The sequence below is a fragment of the Halichoerus grypus genome, chromosome X (assembly GCF_964656455.1).
Source record: "Halichoerus grypus chromosome X, mHalGry1.hap1.1, whole genome shotgun sequence".
Lineage (NCBI taxonomy): Eukaryota > Metazoa > Chordata > Mammalia > Carnivora > Phocidae > Halichoerus > Halichoerus grypus.
This window is the reverse complement of record NC_135727.1, coordinates 20,942,073-20,967,783: the sequence shown is the minus strand read 5'-3', so window position 1 is coordinate 20,967,783 and position 25,711 is coordinate 20,942,073. Positions and strand designations below refer to the sequence as shown.

The 25,711-nt window shown below is 36.7% G+C and overlaps 1 protein-coding gene across 2 annotated transcripts in view; it reads right to left on the bottom strand.

Annotated features, from left to right (window-relative positions):
- ZNF280C (zinc finger protein 280C) overlaps positions 1-21,620 on the bottom strand; it is a 61,696-nt gene extending 40,076 nt beyond the window's left edge. The window contains exons 1-6 of one of the 2 annotated variants that reach the window (XM_078064655.1): positions 21,445-21,620; positions 13,523-13,572; positions 13,361-13,403; positions 6,237-6,383; positions 3,840-3,905; positions 3,606-3,742 (exon numbers count right to left, since the gene is read on the bottom strand). In XM_078064655.1, the coding sequence (XP_077920781.1) occupies positions 3,606-3,742; positions 3,840-3,905; positions 6,237-6,383; positions 13,361-13,391 (381 nt within the window). In that variant the 5' untranslated portion in view covers positions 13,392-13,403; positions 13,523-13,572; positions 21,445-21,620. Of the gene's footprint in view, positions 1-3,605; positions 3,743-3,839; positions 3,906-6,236; positions 6,384-13,360; positions 13,409-13,522; positions 13,573-21,444 lie in introns of both variants that reach the window. The other variant, XM_078064656.1, reaches the window with a different exon arrangement.
- Between the last annotated feature and the right edge of the window lie 4,091 nt (positions 21,621-25,711).

Sequence of the window (25,711 nt, the reverse complement as noted above, 5' to 3'; positions counted from 1 at the left end):
AAACAAAGAAAAATGTTTCCAATATAAAGTTCAGTGAAAAAAGAGGAGCACATATCTGTGTACAAAATATAATCCTGATTGATATATTCTATATACCACACTAGCCATCTGCAAAAAAGAAAATCAAAGTACAGTATGTACTGTCTTGTTTCTTTTCTAACTACCGCCCCCATACACAGTACCTTTATAAAATAGGAATATAGGGATCTTGCTTGCATGTTTTGTGCTTACAAGTTGAGAAAAAAATCAGGTTTTAAGAATTTTACTTTGTTATTGTTTTCTGTTTACATGGGCTTAGTAAGAAGTTATAGAGACAGATATGGAACTGAACCAAACCATTCCATTCCTAGAATTTGAGCATAACAGGCAGATTTCTGCATTTGAGCCTTAACATGTACTATAAAAAATGGCTGTATGACTCAATGATGGCTTTATGACTTAACTGTAACCAAGCATAATCTTCTGCAAGGTAAATATTTTCTCCAAATATGTGCACTTACAAATGGAAAATATTCACTAGCAATTCTCCAAACAGTTCTTTCACAGAAGTTCCTCCAAATAAAGTTAATACTTCATTTTTTTCTAAAGATTTTATTTATTTATTTGAGAGAGAGAGAATGAGAGAGAGAGAGAGAGAGAGAGAGAGAGCATGAGAGGGGGGAGGGTCAGAGGGAGAAGCAGACTCCCTGCTGAGCAGGGAGCCCGATGCGGGACTTGATCCCGGGACTCCAGGATCATGACCTGAGCTGAAGGCAGTCGCTTAACCAACTGAGGCACCCAGGTACCCCTGAAGTTAATACTTTAAACCTTTTCCTAGGTGATAACTCTGGCCAATTAAGTACTATTATTTCAGAGAGCAGACATATTAGTCAACAAATAACTTATTAAAATAATTCTCTAATTGGGAATTTTTTATATCTCATAAAATAGTTCAGCAAGATACCAAATACAACAGTGAGGTACAACAGGCAATAGACTGGGATTTAAAAGACCTCCATTTATTTAACTGTGGAACCTTGGGCCAGTCACTTGAGATTCAAGTTTTCACCTTTCCAACTGAAATAATAGCTGCCAATTGTCTATTTAAAACGTCCTTGACTCTTTTACAGTCCATGTGTATATCAGGTAGTTGTCACAACAGTACTAATAAAGACCTAATATTATCTCCCACCTTATAAATAGGTAAACTAAAGTTCAGTATAGTTAAGTAAGGTTCCCAGTACAATCCAGCTTGTTCTCGATGATGAAGCTGGAATTGGAACCGAGGTTGGCCTGATTATAAAGCCTGTGCCCTTGGGACACCTGGGTGGCTCAGTCGGTTAAGCGTCTGAATTTCTTTTCTTTTCTTTTTTTTCTAAGTAGGCTCCACACGGCATGGAGATCACGACCTGAGCTGAGACCAAGAGCTGGAAGCCTGAGTCACCCAGGCACCCCAGGCATCCATCCTACTCTTGATCTCAGCTCAAATCTTGATCTCAGGGTCCTGAGTTTAAGCCCCGTGGGTGTGGAGCCTATTAAAAAAAAACAACAACAACCTGTGCCCTTAAGCTATATCACACTGACATTAAAAGGGACAATAACAATTATCTTCTAGACTGCCCTGAAGAGTTGTGGTAAAGAGAAGAAAAAACTTAAAATTTTCAGAGAAAATTCCCTCACATAGGATTCTCAATTTATTTGAAAATATAGATCTGTCATTCTCCACCCTGGCTCACATTAGAATCACCTGGAGAGTTAAAAAAAAAAAAAAAAAAATCTATCATGCCCAGGCCTCACCCCAGATCAAATGACAAAAAACTGTTTTTTAAAGCTCCCTAGGATTGGGAAACTGATTGAGGAGCTTCGATTAAACACCCAAGCCCACAAAAACAAAAAGTTCTGAGTTTGAATGACCTCTAGTTTCTAAGTTTTTTTTTTAATATGAAAGATACCACCCCCCCCTCCATTGTTCTCCTTCTCTAGGTCCAAGGTAGGAATAATTTTCATCTATCTCCATGTAAATAATCATGTTCCCTTTTTTTTTTGTTTTTGCTTTTCTTAAATGCCAAACAGCTTATGATAGCATGACCACTGAATTAGTCTGATTCCAGCTAAAATAAAATAATTTTAGCATTTCTGGCAGCCTGCCATTATCAGGTACACCTAGTAAGTTTTTATTAAGAACAGCCCGTGGTTGCTTAGAGGATCCAAGTTTGAGAGCCAGTGGTTTGGGTAAAGATTCTCATTTTAAAAATGAAGACAGTGAGGCCCACTGAGGTTGTAAACAATGCTTTAGCTGGGCACAGGCAGAATCAACACTCACGTCTTTCATTTTCAACCTAGATTTCTTGGACTACTACTCCAGGACTCAAATTATTATTGTTTCAGAATGCAGATACAAGTCAAGGATTCAGAGTTAATAAAATTAGTAACAATTTATCACTTCTTCAAGGTTATTCTCAAGTGAGTGAAATTTTTCTACTCTGAGTGTTTGATGGTCACGAATACAAAAACTACCAGTGCTGTTTGGCGCCACTCCCTTCATTCATACGAAAGCACAGCAGTTTTACCCTCCATTGCTTTTGCATCATCAGTGCAAACGTTGACAGAGTGAAAAGAGGAAATGTCTCAGTGTAATTATCACAACAGTTTTAACTTCACGAACCCCCGAAAGGGTTTCAGGGAACCCCAATGGTCTGTGCACTATACTATTGCTCTAAGGCAGTGTTTCTATGTACAGCAATGCTTAAATGTATGAACGGATGTGTGTATGCATATGTTAAAACCTCCGGGCTGGGGCACCTGGGTGGCCTAGTTGGTTAAGCATCTGACTTTGGCTCAGGTCATGATCTCAGGGTGCTGGGATCAAGCCCTGCATCATCTGCTTCTCTCTCTCCCTCTGCCCCTCCCCCTGATTATGCTCGCTCTCTCTCTCAAATAAATAAATAAAATCTTAAAAAAATAAAATAAAACCTCTGGGCTAACCTGGATTGAAATCCCAGATCCATCTTTTACTTATGAGTCATATGGCTTTGAGTGAATTATTTAGCCTGAGTCTCAGTTTCCTCAACTATAAAATGGGGATAATAACTGTGCCTACCTCATAGGGAAATCATAAGAATCAAATGATATTAATTTACATACAACATTCAGAATAAAGACTTACCCATAGTAACAGAATAACAAATGTTAAATATTACCATTAACTATTACTTCTCTTAAAAGTTTTAAAAGCTAAGCCATGAAAGTAGGTTTTCAGAGTAAACAGCAACAATGACCTCAGAACAATCTTCCCAAATAAGAATACCTGGTTCCGTTTACTCTCTTAAGAATGTTGCCATTATGCAACATTCATTACTGATCATTTTTTTTACTCAGTTTTAGATAGCCTAGTTTTCAGTATTATACCTATTTAATTTAAGCATATTACCTGATTTATTGACAAGTTGGTTAGTTCCTACAGTTATTACTTTGGGTATTGGTTGAGCTGTCAAAGATGGTGACATTTTCTGATTGTGATCATGCTTCTAGTGGAATGGTGACTAGCTATGATAGTCCACAATTCTAACTGGGTACTATAATATCCATTGCATCCCTGAGCTAATTATAGTTTCAGAAACACTTACAGGTTTAGACACGTTCTGAACAATAACAGAATTCTGTGAAGATTTAGATTCAGGATGAAATCTAGGCAAGGCAGCCACTGGATGTGATGTTGGATCTTTGCAGTGTTGACTTGTAGGCTTGAATGGATCAGTAACACCTGCATTTTAAAATTACACAACATATTGAATATTTTTCTATACAACCAATTTTGTTAAACTACTTCACTTTAAAATTAAAATGGTATAATACTATACCTTGAGTGAGTGTCTCATTCTTAATTCCCTTTGAAGATGAGCTGGGGTTACCTCTGTTCAAAATATCTACAAATATTATGTTTATTTTAAAACTCGTTATTTGAATTGAACATATATTTAGATAATAAAAAACTTTCCAAAAATATATCCACATACAACTAATAATTTAAGTATATTTCTTTCTCTTAGTGGTGACCCCAGATCAAACCCTTCCCCAATTCCCATGCCACATTCATACCCCCTAAAAGCCTGGAAGTTTCATTATGGGTAAGCTGGTCACATTATCTGTACCACTCCTCGTGAGTTCTGAGAGGGACACTACTGAAGACTGCAGACTAAATTTAATCTAGAGTTTACCAGAGTATCTCAAATCTACTACTATACCAAAAGTCAATTTGAGCCTGACATGACCCTATGAGTCAGTTTAAGATGCTCACTCCTGTACCCATGTAAACCCATAACTTCTAGGTTATTAAGGAATCAAATGAAAATTTGGAAGAGTAGAGATATGCCTAAAATTCCTAATCAGGAAAAGGTATATTTTAAAAATCCCATAAAACCTCAAGAAAAATTTCCTCTTCTCCTCCTAGTAGAAAAGAACCAGATCTCATAGATTAATTCCATAAAGTAAAGGGTCACACAAAAGTAGGGTTGTTTGATGATAATGGAAATTCAGTTCTCTAAAACTAGGCACTACAGAAGTTTCCTAGGAGAAAAATCTGCTCAAACAACTTGATATTGTTTTCATTCAGAAATTTAAAATAAGTATTTACTCAAGCCATTAAAGAGTTAAACCTATAGTACTTTGTTTTCATTCAGAAATTTAAAATAAGTATTTACTCAAGCCATTGAAGAGTTAAACCTATAGTACTTTGTGGTGACTGTAGTCTATCAAACACAACCTTTTACCATCCCCCCAACTTAATGATGGTTCTATATAAATATTTAGCTCATATTCCATATGCCAAAAATATTTTATGGCTCACACATAAAACATCAATAAAATCACCTAAATTTTGAGTTCATTTAGAAAAGAAATTTCACTGGGTCAACTTTCTTTTTGATAGAATCACTTAAAACTAACACACATTATTCAAGTTGAGTACTGTTAACAGTTATCTACAGTTGATATAAACCCAACCTGAACTGCCAGGCTTTCAATAAGATGATCTGAATAATAATTTGAAATATGATAATATTTTGGGATAAAAATAATCACAGCAACTAGGAAACAATATTTATAATATTCTGTTCCACTATCAGCAACAAACATGCCAACATACTTCATTTTATAATTGAAGTGACATTCCACTTAGCACCTCTCAATTTGCCACAGGAAATGATATTGAGAATTAAATTATTCTATCTCTGATAAAACTGAATAGAAGAGCTATTCGAAGTTTAGAGTCAAGAGAAGCAAAAACCGGGCTTTCAAAAAATTAAAAACTCCTCTCTTAACCACAATATTATGCACTGCCATGGTAGGTAAGAAAACACTGGTATGGCTGCCTACATTCTTTGCTAAATTCTCCTGGCTTAAAAAAAAGTAAATATAATGGAAAAGAATCTATTTCCTCGTTCTCCCCTGAAATTCAGTATGTTGTTCCTCTGCACTTTACACATTTTTTATTGGACATTTTAACAAGTGTCATCAATATCTTCACTATAACATTATCACAATGGCAATTCTAACTCTAACTGAAATCTAACAATCTACAAAATTACTGAACGTGTTCTGCCAGAAAGCCATGAGGATTAAGTGTGCTAACCGCCTGCATTGTACCAGTACAGTAGCTAAAGACCAGACCCTCTTTCCTTCATGAATACAATCAGGAGTTGTTGGAAGATGCGTGTGGCCAGAAACTATAGCTCATGTTGGTACACATACCAGAGATTGTATAATCATGCAGTGCCTGTTCATTTTGTAGCCATGATTCAAGATGACACTGTGATGAGGCAGTTGTCTGGATGCGAGAACCCTCACCAGAGACTAACAAACTTACTCAGTATTCTGATATTTTAAGCAAAGCACTCCAAACACTTCCTATTCTAGGTGTGTTTGGACTTAAGGGAGAAAAAGAAAAATTAACAAACAGGTGAATAGGCTACTTAGCTCCAGTAAAACAAGATCGCCAATTTCAGAAGGCCTATAATGCTGTTAGGTAATCTTAACCTTTAGTTACCTTAGTTAACATTTCCCTTTTCTCTCAAATGATATTTTAACCTCTGACCTTACTCAAGTCCCCAACCATATCCTCCCTCTGATTCTCACAAATTCTTACTGATCTGTATGCTTCAACTCCTTACAGAATAACAAGGACACAGAAGACAGCTCACAGATTTTTCTATTAGGAACAGCAACTTATAAAACTTTACTTCACTGAAATAAATGCTTACTTGAAATGGCTGGTTTTGAACTTAATATCTCTCCAACAAAAATCAGCTCATCATCATCTTCATCCAGAATTTCTTCTACTTTCTTCTGCCATGGTTCCAGCTCTTCTTCTTCACATTCCATAAAGAGTTCTGCCATTTTTGGGTTATCTAATTTTCAAGAGAGAAACGCATCTTATTTTTTAAAAAACTTTTTGCAATGCATAGTATGATATTTAAGATATAGTTTAATAATCTCAATATTAATTACTGAATTGATATTTGCAGTCAGTACAACTCACCTCAGTCTCTAAGATCTAAACTAGTAAAATTAAGCTAGCTGGCTAAGTAATAGACGACAGTAATTACTAGTAGTTGCCAATAAATTTTAAGAATAATCAAATCCAATAAAAACTTGAAACATAAAAAAAAGAATAATCAAACCCAGGAAAGAATATCCAATGGGAAAAAGATAGTCTCCTCAACAAATGGTGTTGGGAAAACTGGACAGCAACATGCAAAAGAATGAAACTGGACCACTTTTTTTTTTGAAGATTTTATTTATTTATTTGACAGAGAGAGAGAGAAAGCACAAACAGGGGGAGCAGGAGAAGGAGAAGCAGGCTCCCTGCTGAGCAGGGAGCCGATTCAGGGCTCGATCCCAGGACTCTGGGATCATGACCTGAGCCGAAGGCAGATGCTTAACCCACTGAGCCACCCAGGTGCCCCAGAATCTGGACCACTTTCTTACACCAAACACAAAAATAAATTGAAAATGGATGAAAGATGTGAGACAGGAAACCATTAAAATTCTAGAGGAGAACACAGGCAGTAATCTTTTTGACATCAGCTGTAGCAACTTCTTACTAGATATGTCTCCTGAGGCAAGGGAAACAAAAGCAAAAATAAACTACTGGGACTTCATCAAATTAAAAGCTTCTACACAGTGAAGGAAACGATCAACAAAACTAAAAGGCAACCTATGGAATGGGAGAAGATACTTGCAAATGACATACCTAATAAAGGGTTAGTACCCAAAATATATAAAAAACCGATACAACTCAAGACCCAAAAAACAATCCAATTAAAAAATGGACAAAAGACATGAACAGAGGGGCGCCTGGGTGGCTCAGTCGGTTAAGGTTGTCTGCCTTCGGCTCAGGTCATGATCCCAGGGTCTTGGGATCGAGCTCCGCATCGAGCTCTCTGCTCAATGGGGAGCCTGCTTCTCCCTCTCCCTCTGCCTGCCACTCTGCCTACTTGTGCTCTAACAAACAAATAAATAAAATCTTTAAAAAAAAAGATGGGGCGCCAGGGTGGCTCAGTCGGTTAAGCGGCTGCCTTCGGCTCAGGTCATGATCCCAGGGTCCTGGGATCGAGCCCCACGTTGGGCTCCCTGCTCGGCGGGGAGTCTGCTTCTCCCTCTCCCTCTGCCTGCCTCTCTGCCTACTTGTACTATCTCTATGTCAAATAAATAAATAAAATCTTTAAAAAAAAAGATATGAAGAGATATTTTTCCAAAGAAGACATATAGATGGCCAACAGACACGTAAAAACATGCTCAACATCAATGATCATCAAAGAAATACAAATGAAAACTACAATGAGATACCATCTCACACCCGTCAGAGGGCTAAAATCAAGAACACAAGAAACAACAGGTGTTGGTGAGGATGTGGAGAAAGGGTAACCTTCCTGCACTGTTTGTGGGAATGTAAACTGGTGCAGTCACTCTGGAAAACAGTATGGAGGTTCCTCAAAGGTTAAAAATAGAACTACTCATGATCCAGCAATTGCACTACTAGGTATTTACCCAAAGGATACAAAAATACTAATTCAAAGGGATACATGCACCCCTATGTTTATAGCAGCATTATCTACAACAGCCAAATTATGGAAACAGCCCAAATGTCCATCAACTGATGAATGGATAAAGAAAAGGTGGTATGTGTATACAATGGAATATTACTCAGCCATAAAAAGAATGAAATCTTGCCATTTGCAACAGTGTGGATGGAGCTAGAGAGTATTATGCTAAGTGAAATAAGTCAGAGAAAGACAAACACCATATGATTTCACTTATATGTGGAATTTAAGAAACAAAACAAATGAGCATAGGGGGGAAAAAAGAGAGAGAGGCAAACCAAGAAACAGACTCCTAACTCTAGAGAACAAACCGATGATTACCAGAGCGGGGTGGGGGGTGGCTTGGGGGTTTGGGAATGATGGTTGAAATAGGTGATGGGGATTAAGGAGTGCACTTGTGATGAGCACCAGGTGTTTTATGGAAGTGCTGAATCCCTATATTGTATACCTGAAACTAATATTACATTGTATGTTAATTAACTGGAATTTAAATAAAAACTTAAAAAAAGAATAATCAAATCCAATCAAAAGGAGTTTCAGTTTTATGAACAGAATATATCTATTAAAGGATTGTACCTAACTATATCTGAAAAAAAAACCCATAAACTTTTATGTTAACAAAAAGGAGGTAAGCTAAGAATAAGAGGCAACAGGTTGGAGATACACTAGAAAAACTGAACTAGGTTCATAAACACCAGGCACAGAGCAAAGCAGGGATGAAGTGCAAGAATGAAAATAGGGGACTTAAGTGAGGCTTATTCCATCCCAGGAAAGATTAGACATTTCTCACCTGAAGAAACTAAGCAAAGAACATACTGTGAATACCACCAGCCTACTAGTACTGACCAAGCATTCAGAGTTCTGAGGAAGCATTTTAGTGCCTCCTAAATATGGATAGACAACCACTGAATACCAGAAATATGACTAAACCTCCAATGTGAAAGACCAAAACAATAAAACAGATTAAAAGCTCTTAAAGAAAACAGAGATAGTACAGAATGCAAAAGTTATTAAAATGTAATTAACATTTTTAGAGAAATAAATGTTATAAAATGTTATAAAAAGTATGTTATAAAAAGTAACATTCAGAAAATAAAAGTTTAAAAATAAGACAGCCAAAATTCAGTAAAAGAAAAACCCCAAAACACAAATGCCTAAGTTGAATAACTGTCCCATAAATGGAAATAAAAGACAAAAAATAGATATACACTAAATAGATGGGATTATTAGAAATCAATTTCAAAGGTACAATTCACCTAATAAAAGTTCCAGAAAAAGAGAAAAAAGAAAGGGGATGTAATCAAAGGAAAAATACAAAAGAAATTTCTAGTTCTAAAGGACACAAATGTCCAGATTGAAAAGGCCTACCAGGACCCAGCACAAAAATCAAGGAAAAAAGTCTACAGTAAAGGAATCTCTCATGAGACTTGAGAATGCTGGAGAGGGAAACTATCCTAAAATCAGCATGAGAGAGAGTTAGAATAATGCTTTCAAAAGTATTAGTGAAAATAATTTTCAATTTAGAATTCTATACCGACCAGCCAAGGTTTTCATCAAGCATGAAGTACATATTCTTTCATCAAAAATAAAGATCACCAACATCACACAAAATTTACCCCCCCATTCACCCTTTCTTTCTTAGGAAGAATCCACCAAAATATGGGACTTAAGAAGGAGAAAGATACAGAATGCAGAAAACATGACATTCAATACAATACAAAGACAAAGGAAAAGTCCCAGGATAATAGCTGTTCAATAGGTCTAGATAACAACCAGCCAGACTAGGGCAAGAGAACATGACTCCCACGAGGAATGTCTCCAGGAGACCACAGACAGACACACACACACACAAAGATTCAAAAATTAAAATGTTAGATTACCTGGCAAGTTTTACCATGTAGAAAATTGAGTTAAGAGGCTACGGAAGGGGTTAAGAAGACTTGGCTATAGACTTTAATAAAATTTAGCAAATTCAGTCAACTATACTTCAATAAAAAATAAAATATAGCAAATTTTTAAAAATTAAAAATTTAAATATCTGGGTATATACAAAAAAGAAAAAGGGAATATATCCCTAACATATTAATACCATAGCACTATACTCATCAGTGAACAATATTTATTATGGCCATTACAATAAAAACATTTAATATGATTTAACCAAAAACTGAGATATAAATGCAGTGGGAGATGCTTAGAGGGAGGGGTAAGTGTAAGAAAACTAAAATCATCATGTTCCGTTGATAGAAAAATTATTAGATAATGGCAAGAAAATGATGATTTAAGAGACAGGAGTATGTGTATGTGTTTTAAAAATTTAGAAATATGGAGGGGCGCCTGGGTGACTCAGTCAGTTGAACATCTGCCTTCGGCTCAGGTCATGATCCCAGGGTCCTGGGATCGAGCCCCACATTGGGCCTCCCTGCTCAGCGGGGAGTCTGCTTCTCCCTCTGCCTCTCCCCCCTCCCCCCCGGCTTGTGCTCTCTCTCTCTCACTCACTCTCTCTCAAATAAAATCTTAAAAAAAATTTTTTTTTAATTTAGAAATATGGAAATTATTAGGAAAAAAAGCTAAAATATTGAAAGTGAATGCCTTGCAAAAACAGGGAGTAACAGGCCCAGAACACATGCACACCACTCTCAAACTCTTACCCTTCAAGAAACTGTGGTTATGCAACTTTATAACTTTCAGATTATTTTTTAGAACTACACATGCATTGTTCTGCTTTTAAAAAAGTATTGAGGGGGGTGCTTGAGTGGCTCAGTTGGTTAGGCAACCGCCTTCAGCTCAGGTCATGATCCCAGGGTCCTGGGATCGAACCCCATGTCAGGCTCCCTGCTCAGTGGAGTCTGCTCCTCCCTCTCCCTTTGCCCCTCGCCCACTTGTGCTCGCACGCTCTCTCTCTCTCAAATAAATAAAATCTTAAAAAAAGTATTAAGGGAGCCCCTAAATTAATATAATAGCAATGGGGATGGATACAAGTGGTACTAGATATATGGAGTGAGATGTGGGTGGAGGAACAACTAAAAAGAAACAAAACAAAACAAAATAATAATTCCAGGATTCTGGCTTAGACAATAATCATCTGTTTTTCTTAGACAATGATATCTTTATTTTTTAAATGCAATCACTTCTAAAGGTAATTTTACTAGATTAAATGTCATTTCTAATTTTGACTCAAAATTTGTGTGTGAAAACAATGATTTGGGGATGGCTTACAAAGAAACACCATAACAAATAGGCACCATTTGGGTGCCTGGGTAGCTCAGTTGGTTCAAGCGACTGCCTTCGGCTCAGCTCATGATCCTGGAGTCCCAGGATGGAGTCCCACATCGGGCTCCCTGCTCAGTGGGGAGTCTGCTTCTCCTTTTCACCCTCCCCCCTCTCATGCTCTCTCTCATTCTCTCTCAAATAAATAAAATCTTAAAAAAAACCCAAATAGGCACTATTCTTTTAAAATTATTTAAAGTTAATTTCCTCATCTATATAGGTATGCCAAAATCATTTCTTGGCATAATGTTGTTTAATGTTTAGTGGTCTACTTACCATAAAACAAAACAAAACAAAAACCTTCTCACCCTTCCAAATGTAACCAGTTTTATGAACTTTCTTTTCTAACTTTACTTCGAAAACACATATACAGAATGGTCTAAGTCAAATAATTAAAAGAGTAACTCACAGTTTAGCATTTGCATATTCTGAATACTTGAAAACACCATCCTCATTGTGTCCCCTGGAGTCCTCCTTTGTAGGGTTTATTCTATCTAAAATATTCTTCCTCCTTACCTTATATTGTCCACGTTATTCATGTATAGTAGAAGGAGCATGGACTTGACATCAAATTGAATAGCTCAAATCTCCATTGCACCATTTCTAATCACGTGACTCTGGAGAAATTACTTGGATCTTGTTTTCTTACTTCTAATATGGGTACAATATCTACCTAATAGAAGTGGCAATGTAGACTGAGAAAAATGTCATATGAAGTACCTAACCTAACCTCAAGCAAATACTCAACAAAATCTTAATTCCCAACTCTTGGTTCAGTTACAACTTCCTCAATAAACCAGTAGACCTTGTTTTTCTTCCACCTTTTACTACATTGGCATTCTATACCATATAGTTCAAGATTTACTATATATAATTTCAAATTGCTCGCTATTTCTTAATGTGTTTTTTTTTTTTAAGTCGGCTCCACACCTAATGTGGGGCTTGAGCTCATGACCCTGAGATCGAGTCAGATGCTCTACTCACCGAGCCACCCAGACACCCCTCTTAATGTGTGTTTCTTTACTGTACACGTCTAACACCAAAGTAAGATCCAAAGGAAGAGTGAAGAACTTATTTTCTTCTTCCTTTGTATCTCATGTGGGGCTTGAGCTCATGACCCTGAGATCGAGTCAGATGCTCTACTCACCGAGCCACCCAGACACCCCTCTTAATGTGTGTTTCTTTACTGTACACGTCTAACACCAAAGTAAGATCCAAAGGAAGAGTGAAGAACTTATTTTCTTCTTCCTTTGTATCTCCTCCTATACATAGTAGTCTACTGGATAAGCATCAGCACTTAATATGACAATCAGTGAACTAAGAAACTAGGCAGTCAGGCAATGCCAAATTTAAAAAAAAATGAGGGACACTCATGTATACAGATAATAAAAAAAATAATTTATATCTATGTTGATACCATGGTCTTGATACCATGTCTGACACATAGATCTTCCTCATTCTTTTTAACGGGGTACTACCATTGTCAATATATTCAAGATAGATTGTTGAGTAAAAAAATTTTAAAGGCACATAATAGCATATATAGTATGGTCTTATTTAGAAATTTTTTGACTATGCATAGAAGAAAATTTGTGGGTGGGGGATGGGATAACTCAGTGATGGGCATTAAGGATGGAGGACATGTGATGTGATGAGCACTGGGTGTTATACTGAACTGATGAATCATTGAACATTGTATAAAAAACCAATGATGTATTATACCTTGCCTAATTGAATTTAAATTTAAAAAAAAAAAGAAAAAAGCTTGTGATTATGTGTACCAAACCAATAATAGTAGTTATCTCTGGAGATCAGGAAGAAACACTTCATTTCTACTTTACTGACATTTTTATTGTATATTTTCTTTTTTACTATGAGCATGTATTACTTTAATAAATTTAAGTGTTCTTTTAAAATGTGCATACTTCTGTTTCTTTTACCTTTTCTCATGAAGGAAGGTCATCAGTACAAAAGCCACGCATACTAGTATCACTTGCAGCAGGAATACTTACTTTTTGATGGAAAAGGGTTGTCGTCGTCCATCAAGTTGCAGAGGTCACCTAAGCACCAACACATGACATCAATCAATTTTATGAGTTACTTTAACACCAAATATTGAAACATGAAACTTGGGATTCAGAAATCTTTGGGTCTAATTTTGATCTCCAGCAAACTCACCATATGACTCCAGAGAAGATAGCAAGTTAAGTCTTAGTTTTCTGCCCTATAAGATAAAGATACCTACTATTAGGGTGGATTTGTTCAATGCATTCACATTTAATCATTTTCTCCTACAAAGAGCTTACCTTTTGAGTTTGATATGTTTGATATACATATGCTACTGACTTTACCTAATTGTAAATGCAAATTTAGTAAATAAAATGCTGAAATGTATTAAGCATTTATTACTCGAAGAAATCTGATGGACTGTTAAATTACAAATAAGTTTTGAAAAGCACCTTTGTGTAAATATGAGTAATCACCTTGTACTACATGTTTTAGTCAATCTCAATTTTGAAATGCTAAGTGACATTAATCTTTAACCGTTACTTATTCTCCATATTTCAGAAATAAATGTAATTATTACAAGAAAACACATACAAAAAAGTTTTAGTTTATATATTTTTATTTCTTATTAACACTAACTGCAAGGAATAGAAAATCAGTTGGATAAACTTCATCATAGATTAATTCATTAAAAAATAATGACTCATTGCCTTCTGTGCTCAAAGTGATGTTCTCAGTTCTAGGGAAAAAATAAGATGAATAAATCATAGTCCTTGCCTTCAGAAGATTATAGTCTAATATATCTACAGTTCTTTGGGCTTTTAAAAAAGCTGTTGTATTAAACATTATCAAAAATTGTTTTTGAATTGCTTTCTTTAAAGCAGGAATTCACATTTGTCTTTATTTTCAGACTGATAAAAGCAAGCTTTCCTGCTTTTTCCAATTCCAAATTATTTAGACTGAATTAGGCCAAAGGAAAAAACGTACTTTAACTCCAGAAGAAGTTACTGGTATGAATGTTTGAATTACTATCACAAGGATCTCAAGTGAATTCTGTACTTAAGTAAATGTCCTGAGGTTTGACTATTCAAATCTCTTTAACTCAATTATTTGAATAGTTACTATTTCTCCCTAAACTAGAATTAAGGTAATGCATATGTCAAGTAGAAAAATATATGTCAATTCTTGCTCAGTATTAAAGACCTACTGCCACTAGGAACACAAGTTTTTTTTAAGAGTCACAACTGCATAGCCTATGGAGATTCATGTATAACACTTTTATTAAATGCTCACATAAAATATCTATTAGCACAAATAGCCTAAAATTAGTACTAAACATACATGTAGTTTATATAAACAAGTCATATCCACTGCCTATGACTACAGAGATGAATTCTGAGGCCTGTAACAGCCACCAAGGAGCTTCAATTGGTACATTTATAAACACTCTAAAAAGTCAGAAATCTTCAGATGCCATTAGAACCATAACTTCATCTAAAGCTGCACTATCCAATAAAGTAGTCAAGCCCTCCAAAACTATCACCACAAAAAAACTCTCAAGTCATAATTTCAGAGTTCTGGTGACAATGCAAGGAATTATATGGGAGAGTAAGTCATCTGTCAAAGAAATGGAATACCCAGCAAAACGTGCAATGAGGATCTTAAAGCTCCCATAATAGCAGCTCCAGAGGGTCTCTAGGTTCTGCAACTCAGAGCTGGCACCAAAATAGGCAGAACAGAAAAGAACTCTCCACTTCAGCTATTGACTTAGGTAGAGATACTATGCCCATGTTAGTACACTGTTCCTATGAGGGAAAAATGAATTCCAAGTAACTAATGAAAGACCTCTTGGAATACAATCCGGTTTTTGGAGACGGCCTGTATAAATAATTATAACTACTATTTAGATATTTTATGGTTTCAGTTTCTATATATTTAAAATTCACCTATCTTTTAAGAGTTCAATTCTACAAAATTTTCAAAAAATGTTAATAGATTAAAATAGTTAAAATGGTAAATTGTATGTTATGTGCATTTCGTGCCTACTAGGATGGCTATAATAAAAAAGGCAGATAATAACAAGTGTTGGCAAGGATATGGAGAAATTGGAACCCTCATACACTGCTGGTGGGAATATGAAATGGTGCAGACACTGTGGAAAATACTTTGGCAGTCACTCACAAAGTTATACATAGTTACCATATGACACAGCAATTCCACTCCAAGTGAGAGAGAATTGAAAACATATGCCCATACAAAAACTTATACACGGGAATGTGCATAGCAGCATTATTTATAATAGTCAAAAAGTGGAAACAACCCACATGCCTAACCGATGAATGGATAAACAAAATGTGATATACCTATACAATGGAATAATATTCAGTCATAAAAGCAATAATACTGATACATACTATAACATGGATGAACCTTGGGAACATACTAAGTGAAAGAAGCCAGTCAAAAAGACCATGTATTATATGACTTCATTTACATGAAATGTCCAGAAATGGCAAACTCATAAAGACAGAAAGTACAGTAGTGGTTGCTTAGGGCTGGGAGGGTTGGGGGTAAAGTGGGGAGTGACTCCTAGTGGATATGGGGTTTCTTTTGGGGGTGATGAAAATGTTCTAAATTGACTGTGGTGATGGTTACATGCCACTGTGAATATACTAAAACCATTAAATTGTATACTTCAAATGGCTGAATTGAATGTTATGTGAAATTTTTAAAGATTAGTTATTTTAGAGAGAATAAGAGCATGGGGTGGGGAGGGGCAGAGAGAGGGGGAGAGAGAGAGAATCTTGATCAGACTCCCCACTGAGCATGGAGCCCAATGCCAGGCTCAATCCGATCCCAGGACCCTGAGATCATAACCTGAGCCAAAATCAAGTCGGACACCTAACCAACTGAGCCACACAGGGGCCCCTATTATGTGAATTTTATCTTAATAAAGCTGTTAAGAAAATAATAAGTTGGTAGGATATAAGCCTGGGAGTAATGGAGTCACTATGTGGAGAAAGAATGTCTAAGAAAGAAACCAACAAAGAAAATGGAAAAGCCTTAAGATTCTGGGGTAGAGAAAGAGTAGGGTAGGGAGATATTCAAGTTCTGATAATACCATTAAATACCTGAAGCTAGCCATGCTTGAAGTTAATTAACTATTAAGACTTTTCAATTAAGAGGAGGAATAATTGTTCATTTCTGGTTTAATCCACCTTGAGCGAGGTTTCTGGTACTTGCATCCAAGAGTAATAATACACTTACCAGTGGCTTATTACCCCCATATTTTTCAAACTAATAGACCTCTGGGGAAAAGATAATATTGCGGATGGTGCAGGAGTGCTCTATCTAAAACAATATATTGTTTTGCTATCTAAAAACTTTCAAATATACAATACAGTCTTATTAACTGTAATCACCATTCTATAAATTACATCTCCAAGGCTTATATTACTGGAAGTTTGTACCTTTTGGCCATCTTCACCAAATTCGTCCATCCCACACCCCAGCTCTGGCAACCACCAATGTGTTCTCTGTATCTATAAGTCCCCCCCCTTTTTTTAAGATTCCACATGTAAGTGAGATCATACAGTATTTGTCTTTCTGATTTATTTCACTTAGCATAAAGCCCTCAAGGTCCATGCATGTCATGAATGGCAGGATTTCCTTCCTTTTTATGGCTGAATAATAGTCCATTTTATATTTATACACCAAATTTTCTTTATCCATTCATCCAATGATGGACACTTTGGTTGTTTCCATGTCTTGGCTATTGTAAATAATGTTGCAATGAACATGGGGATGCAAATATTATTTCAAGTTAGTGTTTTCATTTTCTTCAGATAAATACCCAGAAGCAGAAATTGTTGGATCATATCAGTACTGCTGTTTTTGTCTGTCTTTACTACTGCATTTTCATCAAGTACTATCACTTTTACTGCTGCTGGCTAATAACAAACTAAAGAACATAGGAAGAAAATATCTAAATGATGCATTTGCACTAAATGGACAAATGACAGTATGGTTAGCTATAAAAATGATGGTATTTAAAAGATTCAAATAGAAAAATCTTGCCATTGTTTAGATAGGTATGAAAAATGCAATACAAGTAGGCAGTGACTTTGTTTCATCAAAATGTATATTCACTCAATGTATTAAAGTTAATTCCAATAGCATTGATTTTATAGTTTTGATTTTGTTTTATGATTGTGTAAGAGCTGTAGAAATATTTTAAACATTTTAAGTAGGAAGATGTCTATGAAAATGTTTTCTTATAACAGAAATTAATTGCTACGGTACTCAAATGCAAGGAACACTGGATTATACCTTAATTCCTTAGACAATTTCATTGACACCTAAACAATTCAAACTCTCAAACCAGGTTTTGGGAACAAATCACATATAGTTTAGAAGGAAAACTTAGGCTCATCATCTTTTTTTTGTTTGTTTAAGAAATTTTTATATTGTGGGAATTATTTTTTTGCAAGTCTGAACACATGAAGTCCTGGCATATTTTGAGAAGATATTTAATAACTTTCCTATTTCCCCCTTATTTTATTTAGGTTTTCATTTTTTTCCCTCTGTCGACATTCAGATTTCATCTATTTGTGGAAAGTAGCTAGTTGACACTACAACTGAAGTTCATTAGCATAATACTTTGCCAAGATTGCTTATATTTTAAAACATTTTCTTTTATGTTAGTTTTTTGGGTGGGGTGCTATAAAATTTACTTTCCGCAAAGTAATTGTTATATCATACTCAAGGTAAAGATTTTACCTATAAGAATGTTTTTATTGCACTTCATATGTAGAAGGCATAATCTGCAAAAAAGGCTAAAATAAATGGCTTTTCAAAGCCAAATTATATAATAAATATTTTATGTAAGTTTCATAAGATATTCTATAATCACCAATTACTAAAGTAATCTCAGGAAGTATTATTAATTAATTCACATTTTATAGGGATAAAACATCCACTGTGGAAAATGTCAAGTAAAAGAGTAGAGTACAATGATGAAAACACTTGACATAGGGGCTGAATAACTGGGAATTTTGAATCTACCACTTTCTGATTGCCAAACCTACAGGATGTTTAATCAACCTCTCTGAGCTTAGTTTTACTACCTGTAAAGTAAAAACAGTAGTTATCTTCCTTGCAGCACTATTAGGAAGATTAAATAAAGCACAAGAAAAATTATTGTACCGTACTTTACATTATTTTACTCAACTTTTCCTTCTTTACTGGAAGTCATATTACAAGTTGATGAATATAAACACTAAAGGAAAACAAAATCCTAGTTCATGTAAAGAACTGCTAAGATATTGTCACCAATAACGTACACCAGACCAGTAGTTCTCCAGCTTTTTGATCTCAGGATGTCTCAGGACCTCTTTGCATTCTTAAAACCTGAAGACCCAAATGAGCTTGTTTATATGGATTATATCTATTGATATTTACCATATTAGAAATTGAAAACGAGAAAAAATTAAATATGTATTAATTTATTTAAAGTAATAATAAGCCCATTACATGTTCATATAAATATTTTAATGAAAATAACTATTTTCTAAAACAAAAAATTTAATGAGAAGAGTGGCACTGATTTACATTTTTGCAAATGTCTTTAATATCTGTTTAATAAAAGACAGCTGGATTCTTTTATCAGCTTCCGAAATGTATCTTTTTTCTAAATATATACAAAGAAGTACACCATGTTTCAATCCTTATTAAGTATCTAATAAAGTTGATTTCACTATTTCTTTATTTTTATGTAAATTATTTGTAAAAGGACTTAAAATATAAAAAATAAAATAAATGGTCCATTTTATCCAGATGATACATAGGGATCACTATTTTCCTTGACATATTGAGGGTTAATAAAACCACTCCTTAAAATAAAACTGCTTTGCAGAGAATGAATCAAAAACACATTTTTGATACAAATTACTGAGTAAACCATGTCTTCCTGAGTCATTATTTAAAACCTTATAAAAACCAAACATTTTCAAGTCCCTCTCTGAAGCGGGAGGACAGAAAAAATATTCAGCGTTATATATTTAATTACTGAATATATCATAAATATTTCTGTTCTTTGAAAAGTTACTTTTGAAACAACAAACTATGTTTTCAATATGTTTCCTATATCCAGTCACTAAAACTATGGATTACTTTCTATTCACAAAAATCACTTTTCAGCTAAGTATTTTTCCTGTCCAATTAGTATAACAACAGCAACAACAATTTTTTTGATATGGTTCTAAATGTCCTCTTGAATAAAGAAAACAAATGGTAGAGAAGCAAGGATACTGAATTATATACTCTTTCCACTGAAGTCTCCTTTTCTACTAAAAATGCTGGTGCTGGGTAGTAAAACACTGGGATGAAGAAATCAGATTGGACTAGAAAACTTAAGTGAGGAAAATGGGTTGAACAGGGAAGCTGAAATTTGGAGCCCTTCAACATCACAACTTTTTCTGATGGAAAAATGAGCTACTGGAAGAATGGGCTATTCTTCAACATTTCAACATGCTTGGAAATAATAACGATATCATTTAAATACTAAAAAGTTGAAAAGATATTAAGTCTTAAAAATGAAAATATAAAGGAAAGGGAAATTGAAAAATAGCTCCTATATTTTTTTAGGTGAGTGTCCTTGCTTATTCTCCTTGACCACCTCATTCCCATTAGAAGTGGGGCATGATGCAGTGAACTGAGCATTGGAGAAGTCAGAAGACCTAGGTTCAAGAACTGGTTCTATCACTTCCTATCCAAGTCGCCTCAGGGAAAGTCTTCTCCTTGAGGCTGTCTTCTCACCTTCTAAACAGTTCTACCAACACTCCACAGCTCACCTTAAAAGGACCAATTATCAATGACTATACAAATGAAAGACGCAATTATAGCGGAATCTGTACCGATGTTAAAGCACCAAGGGCACACAGTCCTAACTTAATTTTATAAGCAAACCAGTTCCCTCATAAGCTCAGTAAAGTTTCTGCTTAAGGAGACAGCTTGAGTTTTTACAGTAACCCCCAAATCAGGACATCTCACAAATGCTAAGAGGAGACTTTTGTAGTTTGAAACTCTATTTCTTGGTTTCAATTTTATTTTTAATGGCACACAAACACATTAAAATTCAGTCCAAACCAGAAAACAATAAAGGCAAAATTTAAGTTCACAGATTTAAAAAAAACAACTAAAAAATCTTTGCAAACAAAGACAATCCCTTAGATGAAGATCTCCTGTGCTTGCAGAACCTGGCTCACTTGACATTTTCTTCTATGATTTCTCCTTTAAAAAAGCATTAAAACTGAGGTAACTTAAGAGGAACTCCCTCTGTGTCTAGAGAAGGATAAAACCTCAAAATGAAATAATTTTTTCCATCCAAGCAAAACGTGCAAAGCTCACTGTTAAAAAATTGTGTATCTAACTCCACGTTTCTCCTTAGGGCTCTTCTCTTCTAAACAATAACTGAATGGAGCACGATTTCTACAACGAGCAGCACAGTCCCTTTGGCAAGAACAAGGGTATCAGCACTGAATGACCAGTAACCTGGATGGGGGAACCGGGACTGAAAGGAGGGGCCCAAGAGGCTCAGAAGCCAGAAAGTTCAGAACCTTCTGTGGTCTCTTAAGACTGAAGAGACTTGAGGGTGGGCGGGTCTCACCAAACATTGGTATCAAATATACAAAAGACCAAAGGGAGTTGCCTCCTGAAAGAAAAGCCAAAACCAGGCTGAGGACTGACAAGATGCACAGGCCCCGGGTGGTGAGGAGGCAGCGGCGGCGGCCCGCCCGGCCAACGGCCTGAGCGGGCCGCCAAACCCAGCCGCCGAGCAGCTACCTTTCCGAGATCCCTCCCCCGCCGGGGCTGGCGCAAGATGGTGGCCCACCCGCCACCGCGCCGCCAAGTTCGTCCCCTCCCCCGCTCCCTGGGCGATCCTAGCAACACACACCGGCATCCGGACCCTCAACCTGCCCCCCTCAGAGCCGAGCCGGCGCCGCCACCCTCAGAGCGATGCGGCCACGGCCGTGTGGCAGAGCCGCTGCCGGCTTCAGCGAGAAGCAGGCGGGGGCGGGGGATCACTTACCGTGAGCAGAGCAGGTCGCCCTGACTGGGACTCGAAGGAGGAGGAGAAAGAGGAGGAGGAAAGGGAGGAGCGCGAAGACACTAGGCGGCCGCCACAGAAACGGTGGCGGCCGCGGCGACTCCCAGCGCGGAATGAGCGCCTCAGACCAAGGCAAAAGTATATAACTACGCGCACTGCCTCATGGGTAGACGCCAACTCCTCCCCCCCCCCCCCCCCCCCCCGTCCGTGCACATCCGGGTTTCTTTTCTAACCGACCGGGAAGGGCGGCGCGGACATGTGCGTGGCCTTACACTTTCTCGAAGGCAGAGGCACTCTGGCAGTGCACTCTGGGCCACGGGCTGCGGGGGGAGGGCCGGGGTAAGGGTCCCACGCTGATGACGATCTCCTCAGTGAATCCATTGTTCAAACTGAGTTGCAGTCTCGAAATTTGGGCTGCCCACCTTGAAAATGTGAATTCCGGGTCTTCTTTGAGTGTAAGAGACAGGAACACCAATAAAAATTAGTACTGTACCTGAGAGGCAAAGACATAAACCAGATGAGTAAAAGGAATAAAAGTCCGATTATTTGAATTATTGGTTAATTTCACCAAATTTGTTTTAAATAATATAACTTCGCTTGCAACTCCGTTAGTCTCGTCATATAGATGTCTATAATAGTTATTAAAATGTTAAGAAAAATATACATTTACAATAAAAACATTTGCCAAGATACTGCTTGCACAAACATTTTCTAAACATGTGTGTTCTGAAGAGTAAAAAAATTTCTTCTCCCAATAGACCTTCAGAAGGTCTATGGCACTAGGGGTCCCGCTCTCAAATTACCCAGACTTAAAATCTTGCTTCATTAGTTCCTGAACACACACGTAAGTTCAGTCAGTCACTGAATCCTACCAATTCTTCTATTTGAGTTAGTTTCTTCTTTCTCATCTATACTACCCTTTGCTACTGGTCCTGAAAATAAGCTTTACAAGAAAAACAGAATAATCAAAATCACAAATATGGGAAGTTAAAAGTTCCAAAATCTTGGGGCATTCATAGATTCCTCCCCACTTCTGGACAGGCTAATAGGAAAGCCCAGTGCCTTCTCATTTGTTGTCAGTGGGAAATTTAAAACTCGCAACTCTCCAGCTGGCCTCTTCCTTTGGTGCTGATGAGACATTTAAAACTGTCAAATCTGCAGCCTGCCCACCATCTCCTTTGGCACAGGCATGAAATTTAAAACTTGCAAATCTACAGTCCGTGAAGGGAAGCTTTTCCCCAGTCCCATCCTCTAGACCCTAAAGGCCCAGCATACTTTCTCTTCCTCTCACAAGCCAACCCAGACCTGTTTGCTTTCCTGCTCTCCAGGGAGGTTCCTTGAGTAATAAAATTTCTTTCAGGGCACCTGGGTGGCTCAGTTGGCTAAGCGTCTGCTTTTTGCTCAGGTCATGATCTTAGGGTAATGGAATTGAGCCTGGTGTCCAGCTCCCTGCTCGATGGGGAATCTGCTTCTCCCTCTTCCTCTGATGCTCCCACCCCCCACCCCCCACTCCTGCTCTCTCTCTCTCACATAAATGAATAAAAATCTAAAGTAAAATAAAATAAAATAAAATTTGTAATTCTCCCTGTGTATAGAGGGTAATGAGCCTCCACATCCAATCTAAAATTAGGAGGGGGGAGGGTCAAATTGCCTCAGTGGGATAATCAGAAAACATTTATAAACCAAATCAAAATTCCAATCCAGGTTATTCTTTCTTCGTGGAAAATATAACAACCAAGAAGACCAGAAAACCCTGGTCAGCAAATTTTCTCTCAAAAGGAAATGTACACAGAAGCCAAACTATAATAAAAAGGATGCCTGGTGAGAATGGAGTCAACACATGGGAAATTGTTTGAATGGTTGACTCTCCTTAAAACTCCTCCTCAAGCTTCTAGAAAACCAGTCTGTTGGTTCTGTTGATTAACTGGCCACTGGTTATTTTTTCTCTTTTCAAGACTGCCATTAAATGAGGAGTTACTCCTATATAGCCTTTTTGGGGCAATTTTAAAAAATCGAGATACTCACATAAAAAACTCACCATTTTAAAGTGTACATTACAGGGTGGCTCGGTCAGTCGGGCGTACATTACTCACATAAAAAACTCACCATTTTAAAGTGTACATTACAGGGTGGCTCGGTCAGTCGGGCGTCTGCCTTCGGCTCGGGTCATGACCTCGGGGTCCTGGGATCGAGCCCCACATTGGGTTCCCTGTTAGGTGGGGAGTCTGCTTCTCCCTCTCCCTCTACCCTTCTCTCTGTCTCTCTCTCAAGTAAATAAATAAAATCTTAAAAAAAAAAATTAAAGTGTACAACACAGTGGTTTCTAATATATTCACAATATTATGTAACCATCATCACTATCTAACTTCAGAACATTTCCTTCATCCCAAAAAAGAAACCTCATACTTGCTTAAAGCCATTCCCAATTCCCTCCTGCCCACATACCCTGGTAACCTTTAATTAACTTTGTGTAATCTACAGATTTGCCTCTTCTGGACATTGCACATTGCATATAAATGGAATCATGCAATACGTAGCTTTTTGTGTCTGGTTTCTTTCACTTAACATAATGTTTTTGAGGTAGGTTCATCCATGTGGTAGCATGTGTCAGTATTCCATCCCTTTTTATGGCTGCATAATATTTCATCATATAGATTATACCATATTTTTGTTTCTCCATTCTTCAGGTGATGGATATTTGGGTTGTTTCCACTTTTGGGGCTCTTATAAATAATGCAGCTATGAACACTGTGTATAAGACTTTTTCAAAAACAGCTTTATTGAGATATAGTTCACATTCCATACAATTCACCCATTTAATTGTATAATTCAATGGTTTTTAGTATAATCACAGATATGTGTGATCATAACCACAGTCAATTTTAGAATATTTTAATCACCCCAAAAGAAACCCCATACACATTAACTGCCATGCCCCTACCCACCCACCAGTTACTCCCCAGCCCTAGGCTACCACCACTCTGCTTTCTGTCTCTATTGATTTCCCTGATTTGGACATTCCATATAGATGGAGTCATATAATGTGTCATTGTTTGTGATTGGCTTTTCTTTCCCTCAGAATAGTATTTTCAAGGTTCATCCATGTTGTAGCACATACATCATTCCTTTTTATGGCCAAATAATATATCATGGTATGCATATAGCACATTTTATTTAGCCATTTGTCAATTGATGGGTAACTGGATTGTTTCCACATTTGGCTACTATGAATAATGCTGCTATGAACATTCATATATGCATTTCTTTAATTTTCTTGGTATGTACCTAAGAGTGTAAATGCTGAGTCATATGGTAACTCTGATTAACTTTTTGATGAACTACCAATATTTTCCACAGTGGCTGCACCACCTTTCATTTCCACTAGGATTTATTATGATTCCAATTTCTCCACTACTTTGCCAATACTTTATTTTTTCTGTTTGTTTGGTGGTGGGTTTTTTTTTTTTTTTTTTTTGGTTGGTTGGTTTGTTTTTGTTATAGCCATCCTAGTGGGTGTGAAACCATCCTAATGGATATAAACTGGCATCCCATTGTAATTTTGATTCACTTAATGCATTTGAGCATTTTTCATGTACTGATTGGTCATTTGTATATCTTCTTTGGGTGGATGTCTATTTAAATCCTTTGTTCATTTTTACTTGGATTGTTTATCTTTTTTAAAGATTTTATTTATTTGAGAGAGAGAAAGAGAGAGAGAGAGAGAGAGTGAGCACATGAGCAGGCAAGAGGGGCACAGGGGGAGGGAGAAGCAGGTTCCCAGCTGAGCAGGGAGCCCTACGTGGGGCTCGATCCCAGGATGCCAGGATCATGACCCGAGCTGAAGGCAGACGCTTAACCGACTGAGCCACCCAGGTGCCCCTATCTTTTTATTGTTGAGTTGTAAGACTTCTTTAAACATTCTGGATACTAGGTTGTTATTAGATATATAGTTATATGGTTGGCAAATATTTTCTCCCATTCTGTGAGTTGTTTTTTCATTTACTCGATAGTGTCCTTTGATGCATCAAAATTTAATTTTGATGAAATCCACTTTATATTTTTGTTCTGTTGTATATGCTTTAGGTATCATATCTGCTGGCTAATCGAAGGTCACAAACATTTACCTATGTTTTCTTCTAAGGATTTTATTTATTTATTTATTTTATTTTATTTTATTTTATTTATTTTTTTTTTTAAGGTTTTTTTTTTTTTTAATTTTATTTATTTATTTGAGACAGAGAGAATGAGA